This window comes from Polypterus senegalus, chromosome 4, assembly GCF_016835505.1.
Source record: "Polypterus senegalus isolate Bchr_013 chromosome 4, ASM1683550v1, whole genome shotgun sequence".
Classification (NCBI taxonomy): Eukaryota; Metazoa; Chordata; class Cladistia; order Polypteriformes; family Polypteridae; genus Polypterus; species Polypterus senegalus.
In genome coordinates, this window is record NC_053157.1 from 122802730 (window position 1) to 122821897 (window position 19168).

At 34.9% G+C, this 19168-nt stretch overlaps 1 protein-coding gene across 3 annotated transcripts in view; it reads right to left on the minus strand.

The window, feature by feature from the left end:
* adad1 (adenosine deaminase domain containing 1 (testis-specific)) overlaps nt 1-19168 on the minus strand; it is a 137126-nt gene that overhangs the window by 31890 nt on the left and 86068 nt on the right. For all 3 annotated transcript variants that reach the window (XM_039751235.1, XM_039751234.1, XM_039751236.1), the window contains 3 exons: nt 17207-17377; nt 14408-14640; nt 13818-14052 (listed from right to left, as the gene is read on the minus strand). In XM_039751235.1, the coding sequence (XP_039607169.1) occupies nt 13818-14052; nt 14408-14640; nt 17207-17377 (639 nt within the window). The remainder of the gene's footprint in view (nt 1-13817; nt 14053-14407; nt 14641-17206; nt 17378-19168) is intronic.

Consider the following 19168-nt stretch of genomic DNA (forward strand, 5'->3'; position numbering starts at 1 on the left):
ACTTTATTGAATCCTCTCATGTGAATCCTGTCTCTTCAGCCTATAGTCAGATGTAAAAGTTATGTGAATTTCAAGTGAGCAGGATAAAGGAAACTCATGACTCTTAAGGAAAATTTGTACGCAGACTCCCTCCCTTCAAAAACAGTCGTCCCAGTACATATAGATAGATTCTGTAATGATGCAGCTGGTCTTGAACTTAAATGGATGACAGTCCTCACAACCCTAATACAACAGCCATTTAATAAGCCACTTTAAAGACAATAGCCATTTAAAACACAGTCCAGTACAGGAACTGCCTCAAGAAGTGTCTGCTGACAATTAAAAGGACCAGGTAAAAACTAAAAATATAATTATACATTACATCTATAAAACATACAAAAAGAAAAAGGCAACATAATTAGTCAAGCATATGTCTCTCATACTGTGGCTGATTAGCCAGCCTCTGACTTTTCTATAAGGGTCATTAGCCACTCTCTAAGCTGATCAACCAGCTTTCAAACGCAGTACAGGATTAGATTTGTATGTAATATATAGCAAATGATTAAATTCATAATCATGCAAAAATGGATATTTTAAAGCAAGCCTCCTAGTCTTTCAATAAAGTATGGGAATAAAAACTCAATATTTTAAGGTACAAGAATGCACTTAGCAAATCTATTTGTCTCAAGATACATTATGAATCAATACATTAAAAGCAAAATACAGAATTATAAAACAGCATATGCAAAAGAAATTGGTTTAAGTAATGTAATTAATTTCATGATTGTACTGAGTGAATGGTTTTACCACATGAATTCAAATGAAATACTATTAACATAAACAGCAGTATTTAAAAAAAATTAAGAATACCCTTAGAAGAGAAGAGTCATCGCTAAGAAAGAGCCCCACAGTCTTCTTAAATACAAGTGTTTAGATCAAATTGTGAATGTTAATTATTAGAAAATAAGATTTTATCAAGTCCTAATTTTATCCTTATACTAATTCATTTTGTAACCCGTTCTGGTTTCATTCTAACCACATGCCTATTTCTCAGCACAAATTAATTTCTAAACTACTAAATCTGCATAGACCAATTTTTTGACTTTGTCACCCTTGGATGTTCAGCTTGCGTGTAATTAACAGGTTGGTTTTGTTTCTTTCAGACTTCATTTTGAATTTTTTTTCCTCCCTGATAATCTGAGCAGACTACAGTTAATGTTTTTGTTTCAGTTATAACTAACCCCTTAAAAGGTTTCTGGCTTTATTGTGCCTAAATGACATAACTCATAAAAAACAACTATTATTCTTCTCATGTAATAAAGGAGCTGCAAATGGCTGAACAATAGTGAATACGATCCAATTTGAAAAAAAGATTAAAAACCTTTGTTTACACCAATATCGACCAAATTAAACTCTTTAAGGAGTTCTTTAAAAAAAATAAACTGGATTTTATAGTACATAACAGGGTTTACGATGTCTTAAAGGTTCAAATTGTCATATCAAAACATTGATGATTTACAAAGTCGTTGCAGGATGTAGGGATGGGGTTTGAGAGATGCTTGTAATTAGCTGCTCTGCCCAAGTAGCACACGTACTAGTTTGCAGTAATCTTATTACAGTGATTCAAAAGGCGATTTGTTCCAATTTAAAATCATAATGCTGCATTGGCATGAAACTCTAAATGTAAATATGCCTCAAGATAAAATAGAATTTGAAAAATTGCCTCCATTGTTCCCTGTCAACAAAAACTGAACAAAAAATGCATGCGTTATGGAAAAAATTTGTACTTCATATTTGATTGTGGCTTGGGTGTAGTGCATATTTTGCCTTTTCTTATCATGCGTGCAAATGAAATGCTGCAAAAAGCACAAAAGGTTGAGGGTGGATTGTAATGCAAGCTTGCAATGTACAATGTGCATGCAGGAGAACAATGCCACTGGCACTTTAAAAAAAAAATGTAGGGCACTGCTTTGATTTATAATGTAATCAATTTATGTCAGATTTATTATCATGTGTATACAGCACAATTACATTTCGACTGTAGCAACCCTCTGGGTTGATAGAGGAGAAAAGAGGACAAGATGGATTCTGAAAAGAAAAAAAAGCAAAGGTTTATTTTTCTTTAAAGTTAAAGATTAAAAAAGGAATTGATGGCTGTAGTCTGGCACTTTGAGGAAATTTCTGCAAATGTTTGAAACCAATTGATGATGTTTATTTACATTGCTAATGGATCTAGCCAAAAAGCGATGGATATTATCATCGACCACTGGCTCAGCCCTAGTACAAAACCAACACATTTTATGATGCACAACCCTAGAATCAAGCGAGCACTACTAAAAAGAAGTTTTAAACAAAAAAAAACAAAAGCAAAAGAACATCTATCCACTCAGTTGTTGGGGGTTTCAGTGCGGGTGAATTATGACTTTGAACTAGACACTAGCTGAATTTTTTTTTTCTTATGTGCTTGCAGAACTGCGACGCAAGCAGCATGATACAAGGACATTCGATTGATTTTGGGGGGTGGGAATGAGAAGGGTTCCCCACATTAAATTGTTAAGGCAGGTGTGACATTTGATCAAAGTAGTGCTGGGTGGTATGACCAAAATTCTATATCACGGTATTTTTCTAAATTATCCCGGTTTCAATGGTATTTTTTCCCCCATGCATGAGTGGATGTTAACCACATTTTCCACTGCAATTACTGCAGTAGACTAGCTAAGAATAACCTATTCCACTGTCTGAGCATTGTACAAAAAAAAAAACAAAAAAAAAAAAAACATTTTAATGTGCACACGAGTATTAATAAAGTTTGCATGGCCCCATAAAGTGATAGTTTTCAAGGGGGTGGCACTAATGAAGAGAAGGAATCACACTGCATGACAGATGCAGGCAAAATATAGAACCTTTTTATTGAACAAATTTTGCAAACAACTTAAATTCTATTTTTGACAACATATTTTAAACCCAAGAGGCATTCAGACTTAGTAAAATATCTACAGGTGCTTGTCAAAAGTTGTATTGCACTGAACATGTCTTAGAAAAGGAATAAATAGTAATTATTTTTTGCAAACCAACTACACTTTTTGTTATTGTTAATCTCTGTCCACTGACACGTTAAAGTGACTTTTTAAACAACTTTACCATCACTAAACTGCATTATATTTAAACTAATAAATAAAAAAAAATAAAATAAATAATTGTGCAACTTCCAGTAATAATACTATTAGTTCAAGACTTCAAGCCCAGGTGCATTACACAGTATTCACCAAATAAAAATAAAATAGAATAAAACAAGTGCAACTTGGTGCTGACATCTTTACCAACTGAACCATCATTTAGGCAAATTGCAATATATGGACCTTGCTTCAAGCTAAGCTATATACATAAATAATAAAACTGCAACTTGCATTTATAGTGCTATTTGTGGTATAGCCCTACGAAATAGTATTAGGTAAAAGGTGAGGGGAAAAAAAAAATACGGACACAGGGAAGAGAAAAACAAACTATACGTCGGGAACAAAGTCGACATGTTGACTTTATTCTCGACATTTTCTCTTTAATTTTGTCACGTTGTCGAGATTAATTTCGACATTTCCACTTTATTCTCATAGTTTTTATAATTAAACTAGAATGTCATAAACTAAACTTCATCCTAAAATCAATGTTTCATTTACTAGATTTTCTCAAACCCCGTTATAAGTTAATGCAGCACATTAAATGCTTTGCGTTAAGTGTTCCCCGTACCCCCACATGATTAACACGTTTTAATGCATTTCATCATGAAAATGATATCAAGTATTTATCTTAATATTCTAAATGTTCAGGGAGCAGGAATATCATGAAGTGATTGTATTCTGTGCGGCGATCACTGTCGGCACCTCCTCAGTACAAGAGGAACTCAGTTTAAGAAGCATGTACCGATTTAACATGGCTCGGGGAACACTTAACACCAAGAATTTAATGTGCTATATAACTTATGATGGGGTTTGAGAAAATCTAGTAAATTAAATATTCATTTTACAAGGAGGTTTAGTTTATGATGTTCGACTTTAATATTGACATAAACAGCGAGAATAAAGTAGAAATGTCGAGAATAAAGTCAACATGTCGTCACACTATTACACAGTACCCAGGCACATTACACTGTACTGAAGAGAAAAAAAAAACAAAAAAAAACAAACAAGTACAACTTGGCTTGCACTATTATCCAGTAGTATAGAAACAGTATTCACACATTTGAATATAATGGTCCACATCCGACCTTTTAAAACCAAAGTATCTCCAGGCAATGGATGGGACTTTTTTTCGGCAAAAGTTCTTCTGTGTCATCATGTTCAACTTTACCTTCAGCTACAGCTTCAGTTTTGGAATGTTCTCTGTACATTTTCATCCCGCAATACATATACTACTGCATGTACTCCATCGCATGCCTATTTAGCGGTGTAGCAATGAAAAAGAGCCCCCGCGCCACACCTACACTAATGCATGTGATTAGTGGTGTAGCAGTGAAAAAGGTCCCCCCTTGAACAGTTTCCCGCTGTGCCATGTTCCGAACGTCGTTTAGGCAATTTAAACCGGTGTTGCGGTATAAGAAAAATCCATATCATAACAAGAATAAACGGTTTTCGGTATGAACCGGTATACCGTCCAACACTAGATCAAAGGATTCCTCATGTGAAACTTCCGAGTAAGTATGCAACGAAGGTGAAACTGGGAGAGCACTGCTTAGAAAATTAACACAGCTAGAATGTACAGCAGAAAGCTGTCTGGATATGGTAATTGAACCCTTGACGATGGAACTGTAAAAGTGTATGCTGCAACACTTCAAAGTTATACTATGCAGTACAGAATACTTACAAATCAAGAGTCCTTCAGCAAACACGTCTTTCTCAAAATAGTCAAAAATGATTCAAGGTCTTCATATTCCGTATCCCTAGCTTTCTGTAACTTTTCTAGGACTTCTTTAACTGTATTTCTATTTTTTTTGAAGATGACATTTCCTTAGTACCAACTTCAAGTGTTATTGCACATCAACCAAACTATTCAAATGCACACTCACATGCACTTAACAAAAAGGAAAGATTAGCTGCCATATAAGCAATATATTTCCTGTCTCCAACGCATGAATGTGACATGTAGAGCAAGTGACCAATCACAGACAATATACATCACTGAAAAGGTATTAAACTCAGTTATCTAATAGTAACTGGCATAGGTGTTATCTTTGGTAAAATCAGATTCCCTCAACTGTGACGCAATGATTGCCATTGCATATGGGTATGTAAAAATACCATCACTGATTTTGATTGAGCTTTGAGTTTATTGTAACATCTCCCACTGGCAAGACATCACATGCATAAAAGTGACTAATTAATCTAGTAGTTAAATCAAGCACTGGGATACACTGTAAGCATAATACGAAAATCAAGAGCTTACATTAACAGATGAATAGGTCAGCCTGATTGTTTTGATGAAAAGGAAATGTGTTCAAAATCTGATGATTCCAAACATCAAGACTAATACCACAGTTAAAGTCCACATGAAAAACCAGTATTCGCAAGAAAAAAATAGTTGAATATGGATGGACAGAACCAACAGAACTAGAAATGGGTTGATAAATTATTCCACTATGAATACAAAAAATAATGATAATGACATGCAACTACTAGGTACAAGACAACAAATACATTTAGTGTATGCACAAATGTTTATCAAGATATGCTTAAAGATAACTTAAGAGATGCACAAAAGATCAGATACCTTCTGATAGGAGTGTAGAATATGCAGTGCAACCCATAATGTTTGGGACAAAGACACATTTACCTTGATTTATCCTTCTGCTCCACGGTTTAAAATAACAAATGAAATACTTCAGACAGAATTAAAATGTCCATTGCAGATTTTAAGAGTACATATATTTCGGTCATACATTGTAGAAATGACAACGCTTTTTCTACACGGTCTCCCTAGTTCAGGGCATCTTCATCTTTGAGACATAGCAATAGCAGGTCCAGTATATTAAACCAGCCATATCTAGTACTTTGTTGCATATCTCTTGCATGCAATGCATGAATGAAGTCTGCGATTCATAGATATTACCAGGTGCTGAGTATCTTGTCGGGCGATCCTCCACCAATCTTTTAATACAGCCATCTTCAGTATCTGCTTGTTTTGGGGTTGTCCCCTTAAGTTTACTCTACAGCATATAGAAGGCATGCTCAATTGGATTTAAATCAGGAGACTGGTTTGCAAAACTCTCTGTTGCCTTAGAAGTATGTTTGGGATCATTATCTTATTGTAGGATGAATCACCATCAAATGAGTTTAGAGGCATTTACTAGAACTTGAGCAGATATTTCTATACACTTCAGAATTAAAAAAAAAAGGTATTCATTTTAACTAAAGGCCAATAACAATCCATACAATCAAATCAAACTTAACAAAACCAAAATTCAACCCTACCCAAAAGAAAGAGAGGAGACAGCCAACAGAGCAAATCTTTGAAGCAGCAAGGAAGGAAGAGTATCCTTTCCCCCGATATAGAAGCTTAATCTAAAATGTTATTGATTAGATCCTACCATCTTGTCTTGAACAGATTCTTTGAGTGAGAATTTTGAGTTTTTTTCCAGTTTCAGATAGTATAGGACATCAGTTACCAACATACTAAAAAGTGGTGGGTTTGGATTCTTCCAGTTGAGCAAGATAAGTAAGTCTATGTGTTTATAGTGAGATAAAGGCAATTACAATTTGTTTGTCCTTCTCCAATTAAAGCTCATCTGGGAATACACCAAACAGCATGTAAATGGGTTAGGAGTGATCGTGATACCAAAACTGTCTTGTAAGTATTCAAAAAAAATGTTAATTTGGTGCATGCCCAAACCATGTGGCCCAGTGAGGTTGGAGCTAGATTGCAACTTTCACAGGTTGAATCTCGTCAGGGAAACATTTTGGATATTTTTAATGTAAGCAAATGAGCACTATAAAAGATTTTAAGTTGAATAATTGAGTGCTTTGTGCATATAGAGCTGCAGTGTATTCTGTGCATGGCTGCCTTTCATTCTTTTTGTGAAATGTTAAATGAAAGACCCTTTCTACATTGTGCCCTGGGATCTTTGAAAGGGACTTTAAAATGTTTTTATAAATTGTGGAGACGCTATCCGAGTCTTCAAGACTGATTAATATTTCTTCTGGAATAAAAATATTTGGAAGGTGAGGAAAATTGGGCAGGATCGGTTTAGCAAAGTTTCTAGTTTCTAAGTAGTGTTGATAAGAAGTTAAATGTTAAGCTTAACTGCTCGGAGGATGCAAAAACATTATAGATGTAAAGTGGAACCTCGACCCCGAACCAATTTCCCCCATAGGATCGTATGTAAATACAATTAATCTGTTCCAGACCGTACGAACTGTATGTAAATATATATTTCTTTAAATATTTTTAAGCACAAAAATAGTTAATTATACCATAGAATGCACAGTGTAATAGTAAACTAAATGTAAAAACATTGAATAACACTGAGAAAACCTTGAACAGAGAAAACTAACATTGCAAGAGTTCACACTAAAGCCTTACGAACCGCTTGCTGTAAACACATTTTTTTTTTTTTTTTAATAAGTTTTAATCACAGGGAAAAAAAGAAAATTTGAGAAATCCTTAATTTATACAAAAACTAACCATAAACAACCAAGAAAACTAACCTTGCAGCAAATTGCCATGAATCTTCCTGGCTTTCTCGCATAACATCGCCTCACTTACGCTATCCCCTGCAAGTTTCTTCTCATTCAACCACACTAGCAACAGTTTTTCCACCTCTTCCAGCACTTGAGGCTTCTGCTTAGTTAGCACTATAACTCATTTTGCAACATCAGCTGCTTTAATGGCTTCTTTCTGCTTTAGAATAGTCGAAATTGTAGATTTTGACTTCTTGTACTTGGCGGTAAGATCAGCAACACGAACGCCACGCTCATAATTTTCAATAATTTCTTTCTTTAATTCGATTTCAATTTTCTTCGAACCTGCGGAAATCATCGGCGCATACGAACCGGAAGGGAAACCGGCTTGTTCGTCACCCAATTTGAACATGTTCCGAGACATTCGTGACCCAAGGTTCCACCGTACAAGTCTAAAATGTTTTAATCCCAGACATTTTCTAACCATTAAATACTGTGTATGTTTAATAAAGTGAAAACAGTGGTTGTCATACAGAGGTGCAACAGCTAAGAGCTTCTCCGTCTTAAAGTGTTTCCTACATTGGTTGCATATTTTAAGTGAATGAAGGGTAACTGGATTAGTTTGTATTTACTGGAGCATATAGCAAGAAATACAATAAAGTACTGCAAGATTTTATTTCTGTTGTAGAACAGGCTTGTATATGTTGAACAATTTGTGTCAATATCGAGGTCTTTATGGCCTGCATATTTGCCGCTCAGTAATAAAATTGAAAGTTACGTAGTGCCATGCCCTATTTTGCTTTAGGTCATTGTAGAGTTTCCCATTGGATGCGTGGGAGTTAAGAATTCCAAATAAATGAGGATATGATTGAATCTAATATCTTAAAAAAAGATTTGTTAAGGTTTATGGGGATGGTTTAAAATAGAAAAAGAAGCTTGGGAAGGATGTTTATCTTAATAGTGTTGATTCTCCCTGCTAATGTGAGGAGGGTGGACCATCTATTCACTTCTTGTTTAATTTTTTCCATGCAGACAGCAAAATGTTGTGGAAAAAGAGCCTTATGTTTAATTGTGATAGTTACTCTATGATATTTAAACTGATCTGTTAAGATAAATGGGAAGGCGTCCAGTCTAGTATTGTGTGCTAGAGAGTTCACTGGAAAAAAGCACACTACTAATCAAATTCATTTTGTGTCCAGATATCTTTTGAAAATCTGTTAGTGCATATCTCATCTGCATATAATCATGTTTTCTGTTCAAGTCCTTCTCTGAAAATCCCTTCTCTCTGTGATGCATTTCTAAAGTATATAGCTAATTAGCTCAAAAGCGATGAGCTTACTGCATTCAAAGACAGTAAGATATCTGCGGTGTTAGATATAATGTGTGAAAATATTAAGTTAAACAAACATTGAAGACTTGAAGCTAAGTGTCTGTCTTTAATGAAGATAGTTTGATTTTACAGAAGGAAGCAATTTTTCCAACCCTTCTAGCTAGAATTCGGAGAGTATCTTAACATTATTATTTAGGAGTGAGATTGGTCTGTATGATGCATATTGTAGCAAGTCATTATTTTTCTTAGAATGAGAAATTAATACTTGTTGAAAAGTTTGAGATAGAATTTTGTAGTTTTTAGCTTCTATAAATGTTGCCAATAATAGTGGAGCTATCCACCCATCCATTATCCAACCCGCTATATCCTAACTAAAGGGTCACGGGGGTCCATTGCAGGGTGCACACACACACACACACACACAAACACCCCAAGCATATACTAGGGACTAGTTAGGATCACCAATGCACCTAACCTGCATGTCTTTGGACTGTGGGAGGAAACCGGAGTACCCGGAGGAAACCCATGCAGACATGGGAAGAACATGCAAACTCTACGCAGGGTGGACCTGGGAAGCGAACCCAGGTCTCCTAACTGCGAGGCTGCAGCGCTACCCACTGCATCACCGTGCTGCCCTATAATGGAGCTAATTTATTGAAAATGTTTTATAAAATTCCACTGGGTAGCCATCAGGACCAGCTGTTTTCCCACTTTCAAGTGAGATTATAGTGTCTAGTAATTCTGAGAGTGTCACATTTTTATTCAGTTCCACATCTCTAAGAGTATCTAGCTGTGGTAGAACTCATTAGATTCAAAGAACCCATTAGATTGTGTCTTATCTTCTTTAGACTGAGTAAAATATAAGAACTTATAGTATTCTATAAATTTCCAGGTTAGATTTGTATGGTCTATGATTTTATCTGTCTGTGTTAGTAATTGCTGTTATTGCACTGTAGACTTCCTGCTTGTGGATTTGTGGAGCTAAAATCTTACTGACCTTCTCTCCAATGTTTATAATAATGTCACAGTTTAAAGATGAACTGTTCCATTTCTTTAGCAGTCAAGTGGTTAAATTCTGACTGCAAAACCTGTCTTTTCCTATAAAGCACCTTATTTGGAGACCTGGCATATTCTAGAACCTCTTGGTTTCCAATTTATTTTTGTGAGAAAGACAAGAAATAATCTGTTCTCTTGAAAATGCCTTCAGAGTTTCACAGATAATTCCTTCAGATACCTCTGAGGAAGCTTCTGCCTCTAGAAAATAATCAATTTTCTTAGATATGAATTCTGTACAGTGTTTATTAGCTAATGAGAGGGGGTTAGGATATCAGCTATGAGATGCGTGTAAGGCATAGCAAGTTAAGCTCCATGATGAGGGGTATGGGTGGAGATAACAATAGTGTTGTACTTACATGATTTAATAACGGGCAAAAAAATTGTTTATGAAGAAATAATAAATTCTTGAGTAAAAATGATTATCCTGTGAGAAGGAATATGTTTTAAAGTTAGGATTTAAAAACCTCCATGGGTCTAAAAAGTTCTGATCTGTTACAAAACTATGTAATTATTGCTGCAGTATTAGAGGTTATCATCACTGTAGCTGAAGACCCATTGAGGTCTGGATTTAAAGCCTACCGCCATTATAATTTTGAGTGTTTACATTAGGGATAGATGCAAATACATTTTGGATTAAATCTCTATCGTCCACATTAGGTGTATAAATATTTATCAGAATCACTTTAGTATTAAATAAATTGCCCATCACCATGACAGATCGCCCTTCAGGATCACATACTACTTCTGACGCTACAAATGAGATAGCTCTGTGTATTAAGATTCCCGCCCCTCTAGTTTTCTAAAGCTGGAGTGACCAATTTGACCAAACCAATCCCTTTGCAATTGTAAAAAAATCTCCTGTAAAAATACTATCTTGGCATTTTAACCTGTTTGTTGAGGGAATACTTTCTTTCACTAGAGTTCATGATTGAGACGTTTGACACTCCAGTTCAAAAAGTTCACTGTTTGGTAATAAAAAAACTGCTTCTGAACTTTTATTGACATTTTGTAGTCTTAAGTTTTACATTTAATAGCTTTGACCAACATTTCATATTATTGCTGGGTGGTAAGGCTATGAAGCCTATTGTGTTGGCATTAAAGGCTACTGGGGTTAAAAGTATAAAATAGAAATAGCAAAGCTCTCCTTCTCTCCCTAACCCCGCCCAATAACACTGCCCATTTTGCCACACGTCATGAAGTCCCGCTCCTCTGACATGTCAAGAGATACACAGCATGTCCAAAACAAAATGAACCGCAAAGCAGCAGTGTTGAAAAGGTTAAAATTGAGGTATCTTTTGAAAGTAAAGTTCCAATACAATAAACCAAGGAAATGATATTAAACAGTTCCCATGGAGTTTGACATAACGTATAATAGTACATTCCCAATGCAATAAATCAAGGATATGAAATGGAGAGAAAAAAAAAAGTAAATTGCAAGTTATTTTGTGGTTGCCAGAAATACATATATTCAATGAAAGAAATTTCAATATAATAATTTACGAGGGAAAAAAGGTAAAGGTAGCTGAAAAAGAAATAGTATCTACTAGCCAACCCGCGGCGTACCAAACGCAGCATAATCAGGCCGGTTTTTTAATGATTTTTAAGCACAGGGAGAAAATTAACATTTGTAAAATCGGTAATGAAATAAATCAGCAAGAAAAGCAACATTGTAACAATGCACGGAACGAACCAACGCACAATCGTCCGTGACTGAATTTCGCGTTCAGTATGCACTGCCTGCTCATGTGCCCACCTCCAACTTGGCATTTGAGTCGTTGTAGTCTTTGCACAGTCCAGATGCACCTGTGATTCACGTAGACTTTTCATTGCTCTGTGTTGTTGTGGCTGCTTTTCTATATATAATCCACCAAGACACCCGACCACGGTAGTAGCAAGGTGGGGCTTCGTTGTTCCCTTCGCATGGTTTTTCATGGTGGATGCGGTCAGGTGTTGAAACCGAAAAGAATAATGAAAAGTCAACGTGGCTCAGACGTACATTTGGACTCCTAGCACAGACGAAAGGGACTAACTGGGTGGTCGGTGAGTTTTTTCGTCTGGGCACATGGGCAGGCAGTGTAAATGCCTAGAGAGCGAGGGTAGACGCGGGCCGGTGAAAAAAAGTGTTGATGGGCAGGGAAACATCTTTCGTGTTCCTGCAGGAGCATCTAAGAAGACGCATGTTTGTTGCGGATGCGAATTGCTGTATGTAGCGTGTAAAACAGTTTGCTATGATGCACGCGGTCGTGCATCGTAACCGAAAACTGCAAAACTGTTGTAAAGGATCGTTTTAATGATCCCATGGGATACCCTTCGCAAACTGTTTTACATGCTGCATATGGCGATTCACCTCCGCGAGAAACATGACTCTATGAACAGTCAAAGTGGCTGAATGAAAATTCAAAGTAGTGAATATAAATGAAGCCGGTTTTTCTGTGTCATCGCGTGCGAGTTGGTGGGCGTGGCTCTGCGAGTTGTCGTTGTATCTAATGGTCTTGGAGTTGGTGGGCGTGGCTCCTTCCTGCGTGCGCCATAGGTGTCTTACTTGTCGGTGGCTTAGTGAATCAACGCCCCTTCCGCCGTGCTTTCCATGGTTGTCTTGCCTTAGTGAATTATATATATATATATATATATATATATATATAGATAATTCTGGCAAATGTCTCCTACTTTTGTTTTTGGCCAGAGTCAATGCTGTAGCTTCTAGTCTTGGCAGAGACTGATTTTGACTTTGATGAAAGTTTAGCTGCCTTATCCCTTTCTTTCTGAGCCCTATATTTGCTGTTCATGCTTATTTATACTCATGTATAATGAAAATACAGGATACCTTGGGATGCTAGAAAAAAAAAAAAGATAAAATAACGCCGCTACTAATGGAGCTCAGCTCTAGCTGTCCCTCTCACGCAAATGATGAGACCTCAGAATTCAATGTGTAACTATTGACATCAGTTCCATCATCAATGAAGATAACTGTGCCTGTACCTGTGGCAGCCATACATGCCTAACCCCTAACACCATGGTTAACAAATGAGGTGGAATGCTTTGGATCTTAGACAGTTCCTTTTTGTCTCCACACTTTGCTCTTGCCATCACTCAGAAGCAGGTTCATCTTTGTCTCATCTGTCCATAAGACCTCTTCCCAGAATTCTGTAGGCTCTTTTAAGTACTTTTTCACAAACTGTAATCTGGCTATCATGCTTCTGTGGCTAACTAGTAGCTTGAATCTTGAAGTATTGCCTCTGTATTTCGGCTCATGAAGTCTTCGGCAGATAGTGATTTCTGACAAAATCTGTCTCCTGAAGAATATTTCTGATCCAGTGGACAGGTGTTTTGAGCTTTTTCATTACCATGGTGAGGATTCTTCTTTTATCAACAATGGAGGTCTTCCTTGGCCTCCCATTCCCTTTGTGATTTTTTAGCTTTCCAGTGTGTTCTTTCTTCTTAATGATATTCCAGAGAATTAATTCAGGTAATTCTGTGGTTTTACTGATTTCTCTAACAATTTTATTCTTGTTTTTCAGCCTCATAATGGCTTCTTTGACTTTCACTGGCATTGTTATTTCCACATGGTGGGAGTGAAATGTATGCATTTGCAAAGAAGCATCTGCATAAAGATTAGTAAAAAAAAAATACTTTTTTGTGACCTAGCAGTTTAATGGCTGTTAACTACGTTTGAGAATTAAAACATTATTCTAGACAGTAAACAAAAGGTACACAAAAGGGCAAAGGCATGTTTTTTCTTCAGTTTAGTGTCGTTAATATAATTATTTTAAGCATGAAAAAAGTACCTTTCCACTGATTTACCAATTTTACCATCCACAACTTCCAGAGATAGGTCACCTTGGATCCAATTTAAACCAATGAACTTCTGTGCAGGTTTTACTCTGTGGGGGAAAACTGCAGGCACTAAGCTAATATGAGGTCTATAGACACAGTAGTACATGGGTAGCTTGGATGTGATTCCATCAACTCTTTGCTTAAGTGCGATTTCAATACCTCCAATATCATTACAGTCTCCATCTCCTAAAAACATTCAAAAATAACAGTTACTTAAACATTGGGAAAACACTGGCAATTTGTTGCATTGACATCTTATAAAAACATCCACTTTTTTTTACTGCACTGACTAATTCAAGATGTTGTGCAAATCTTACTCTAATGTGCTTACTGCTACAAACTTCAGCTAAACATGATGCTGTGTCTGGAAAATTATTTTGAAACACAGCCACCTCATTAGGTTATATTACATATTCAATCAGTATGTAGAACATATGTATACTGACTTAGAAAAGAGAGACAGAAAAATATTTTGCATTAGATTTCACTGAAGGGTTTTAGTTACATACAAGATGATGAAACAAAAAAAATATATACTTACCTATTATAATATTGCTTATATAAACTGGCTCAATGAAATGGCTAAGCAAAGCTCCTTGAAAGCCAAGTACTTCCCATTGAGTCAGCTTGTCAATGCCAGATATACTCATTAATTTAGTATCAACTTGATTAAACTGGCAGGAAAATACAGAGAACAAATTTCCTTCCACATTTACATGTAATCCCAACTGGTTGTTCAGTTCGTAAGTTGCTGCCGAGTGTGGGTTCAATCTCCTAAATGGAAAGTGGAAAAAAGTAAACTCAGTTCATATTAAACTTATTCAACTAGTGATTTTTATTTATACAAAAAAAACCTGGAACAATGAAAATTATATAAGGAGTTGATTAAACTATAAAATGGGTTTGTTTAAGGGTTAATTTCTGGAATTACATTCAAAATTATTTTTTATTTATTGGTTCTCGGAGCAATGTCAGTGAAAGCACCATCTTAAAAGATAAGAGTATCATATGTTCTATCAAAAAATTTCAACATACAATTATTTTGTCTGCTTCAAAAGTAAATTGCAAAGGTAACATTATGGATGGCATCATACTACATGACTTTTTCAGTCTTTATTCAGATAATCTTAGTAAACTATAAACAGTTGTGGCACACGCCCATGGCCACCAGTTGTGCAGTGTGACTTTCTAGCACTCTACTTTCATTGCGTCATTTTCATTGCGTCTTTCTTTTATGTGCACCCTGTGGTGGCTACAGAGTTACAGAAATGCTGCTTTCAAATTTGACAACACCAGTACACGTCTATCTAGGGATGTTAAAAGTATGGAAATAACAACAAGTATTGATTTTAACATTTTAAAATGACTTTAATACTCATTGTATTGGTTCTACAGCCTAAACTATAAATGAACTTACGGTTTGCCATGGCTTGAGTTAGGGCTGGGCGATATTGGAAAAAAAAAATCTAGGTTTTTTCATAAAGTTTGACCGATTCACAATTTCGATTTTTTTTATTGTGTAACTAGTCAACTTAAAAACGTTACAACATGACTTAAGTAACATTCTCTTTATAAGTAACTTGAAAAACCATCTGGTTAAGGAACATTGTATTTTTAATGGCCATGCCATACATAAATTGGTCAACAAGGTGTAAATAAATGTAAAACAAATTCACGAGTTAAATATCTTTGCAGAAGATTTGAATGAAATATGAAAGTAAATATTGTGCAATTTGAATTAAACATTAAATACTTCTGAATATATAGTAAGAAAATAACCATTTTAACCAATGTAAACATTACATCAGTCAACTCAAAAAGTTATGCAAATTTTCAACAGTAAACAAAAAACAAACAAAAAAAAGATTTGAAATAGCAGTTCATTGTACTTTGACAGAAATATTGTAAAGAGCTTTCTCCTTCATAATTGCAGAATATGAATCTATAACCAACAAACTCATGTTAAGTGATTGATAGTATTCTATTATGTGCAGTTTTAAAATTATATTTCATCACATTTACTATATAGTGTAAAGCGCTATAACTTTTCAGTGCTTAACCGCATAAATAGTGGCGCTACTCCTTTGTGTGCTCATAAATTTCTGGTTGTGCTTCAGAATGTGTATTTAATATGTCAGGACTAATTTGTAGCTCAACAACAGCATGCCTCACAGAAGAGCACTTTAATATGCTAGCCTTTCTTGTAAAAAATGTGGAATTAACATAGACATAGTATTTTATTTACACAAAATCAAATGTGCACTGTTTGCATTTATGCAAAGCCTTCAAGTGTACTAATGGTCTGTATGCTACTTTTCTGAACAATTGTTAAAAAAAGACATTTTTTTTTTTACTTGAATGTTTATTTAACATTTGTTTTAATATATTTATGCATAGGCCTACTGTTTACAAACAATTGAAAACATCCACTTTTCTGCCTCTCTCTGCTCTTTTACCATTATCTCCTCCCTCACCCTGGTCCTGTCACTCAACTATCTAGGGAAGTGTCCTGAGCAATCATAAACTTTTTCCCCCGCAGCTCATGCAACTGTGAAATACGTCACAGTATCATCATAAAGTGGGATGAGTAACAAAGCCATGCCTAATCTCACATGTGGTGATTTAAAACGAACCTATGTTCCCTTTGTGTGCAGTAGATAATGTATTAATATGTGTTAGTTACTGTTATCACTTGTTATGGGTTATTGCATTGATAACTTTGATAGCATTGATAGTTTTTTCAGTTAAATGCACTTTTTAATGTGCCTGGACCATATCTGACCAAAATGTTATCGCTAACACTGTACACTACTTTGTTTTATGCACATTTTGGAGGTATTTGTGCAATAAACACCTATTTGTTTGAACCCGGGACTGTCTTAGTGTGTTTGTGTTGGGGGTTCTTTTTAAACTCAATAAAGATTATGTATTTTCCACAAGTTACTGCATATTATGTTTACTAAGTACCAATATAGCAAATTGTTTCAGTTATTAATCATAAAGTGATTTATTATTTGAACAATCAAGAAAAATAATTTGCTAGAATTTTCCCCTAGTGTATCAGTTTTAAATAGGACCATTTTGTGTTCCTGGATATTTACACACATTGTGGCCAAAATGTAACAATTCTGCATTATTAGACAAATACATTGGAATATGTTTATGTAAAACACGTTAAGGGAATTACAAAAAAAAAAAAAAAAACACTGTACATTACAACAGGTACTAGAACATATAAGAAAAAAAATTACTAAAAAAAAAAAAGACTTTTGTAGTAGCCTTCAAATAGCCCTCAGTATATTGTAAATGTTACGAATATGAACTAAGACAATTCACTTACATCTGCATATGAAATTGAGAAGTTCCTTTTGGCAATTGATTCAGGTAAAGATGAACAGTAATGTTAGGTTTGAGACATAGTAGCTTGGTAGTACAGTCAGGTTGAAAAATAGATTTTTCTACTACTGAGCCATTTTTACTATAGAAGAGTAAGAGTTGCCTGTAAAGATAACTGAAAAAAGGAAGAATGTGTTAATTACATCAACATATATCAAAATATGAAATACTAGGTATAGAAAAATATACTGGTTCCTTAAAATTTAATATAAAGTCTTTTAAATGTCTGAACATAGACACAAATATTTAGGAATAATTTGCAGAAAAATCACATTTTGAATATTCTGAAATTTACAATGGATTGAGAAAGTATTTAGACAGCTTCACTTTCTGCAGACATTGTTTGGTAGATTTCATTTTGACTTGATAATTTGTTGTCTTTTTGTCCATCAATCTATACTCAATAACTCAAGTGAAAACATTTTCAGAAAGGTTTGCTAATTTATTAAAAGTCAAAAACTGAAGTCACTTTAATGTTAACATAAACAGTAAAGTTTTAATTAGGGCTGGGAATCAAATAAAAAAATTAATTAATTGCATAAATGTATGTACTTAAATCGCGATTAATCTCATCTAATATTAAAATATGCAACTATAAAATTAATACATAAATCATGAAGTAAATACACACTGAATCACAAAATTAATGTAGAATCAACATAGTTTAGTTTTAAATAATAACCTTAAACCTGAACATGCAACATGAGAGCAATGTCAATGTATTACTTCTCAAATTGGTATAGCATATGAGACACAGACAAGTCAAAGTAAAAAAACTACCAACGCGACTGTTGACTTTGAATGTCTTGCTAAAGACTGACTGAATTGAAAGAATATTTATTTCTTAAATGAGCATACATTAAAACTCGTGTTAAAACTGCGCAAATACTATTCTCAATTGTTCATCCCCTCAGTGATTTAAAATTATACTCTACACCAGTGCTGTGACTGCGAACAGCAATCTCCAAGCTGCTTTTTTTGCTGTTCCTGTCCTGCCCCATTAGATAGTTTAGCATGTCGAAGAGATTTACTGCTTTTGTCGTTGGTAGAATCATGGTGTACCTTTGGATTTTTTGGGTTACAAAAACCGTACTACCACAGAAAAACAATTGGAAAACACTGTTTTACCTACAACTTTGCTCTTGCCACGCTAAGAAAGATCTGCATAACTGCTGTCCCACTTAAAAACTGACACCGTGCATTACTTGGGTGGTTATGTTCTGTTCTTTGGATAAATTAGCGAAGATACTGCAAACTGCAATAATGGGTAGAGATAAACATTACACTTCTATTTTTATACTTTTTTTTTTTATATTAGAGCAGTCAGCACTGTAAGCTACATGGTGGACCGAGGAGTTAAATACTTAGGTACTAGAGAATTATTCTGATTTTAGTGCCACTCAAATATAACTTATTTAGCCCTTGTGGTACAACATTGAATCGATCTTCTTAGAAAAAATTGAATTGAAATACAAATGTGTAATTTTTACCTTTGCAGCTTTTCTCTAACATTGCATCAGGACTACCAAAACACTCTTTCCTCCTACTCCCTTGCACCTATGTCAGTATGTATAAATAAAGAAAATGAACACCACTGCTATGTATTGACATGTCACGTATTGTTGTGGCCAGCATAATAAGAAATTTTACACTTTGAAGAGAAAATTTGTATTTACAAAAAATATTTAAAGGTATTATATAAATACATTACTGGATGACAATGTACTTCTGAAGGTACACACTTAACAGTTTCACATTGTTACATAATGTTAAAAAAAAAAATCTACACGAAAATGCTGCCTTGACCAAAGCACAAGTAGGGGCGTTTGTCTCATTGCTAGCCCTGGATGTGACAATATTTAACACATTAAACAGGCCATATTATTCACAAAAATTAACACATTAA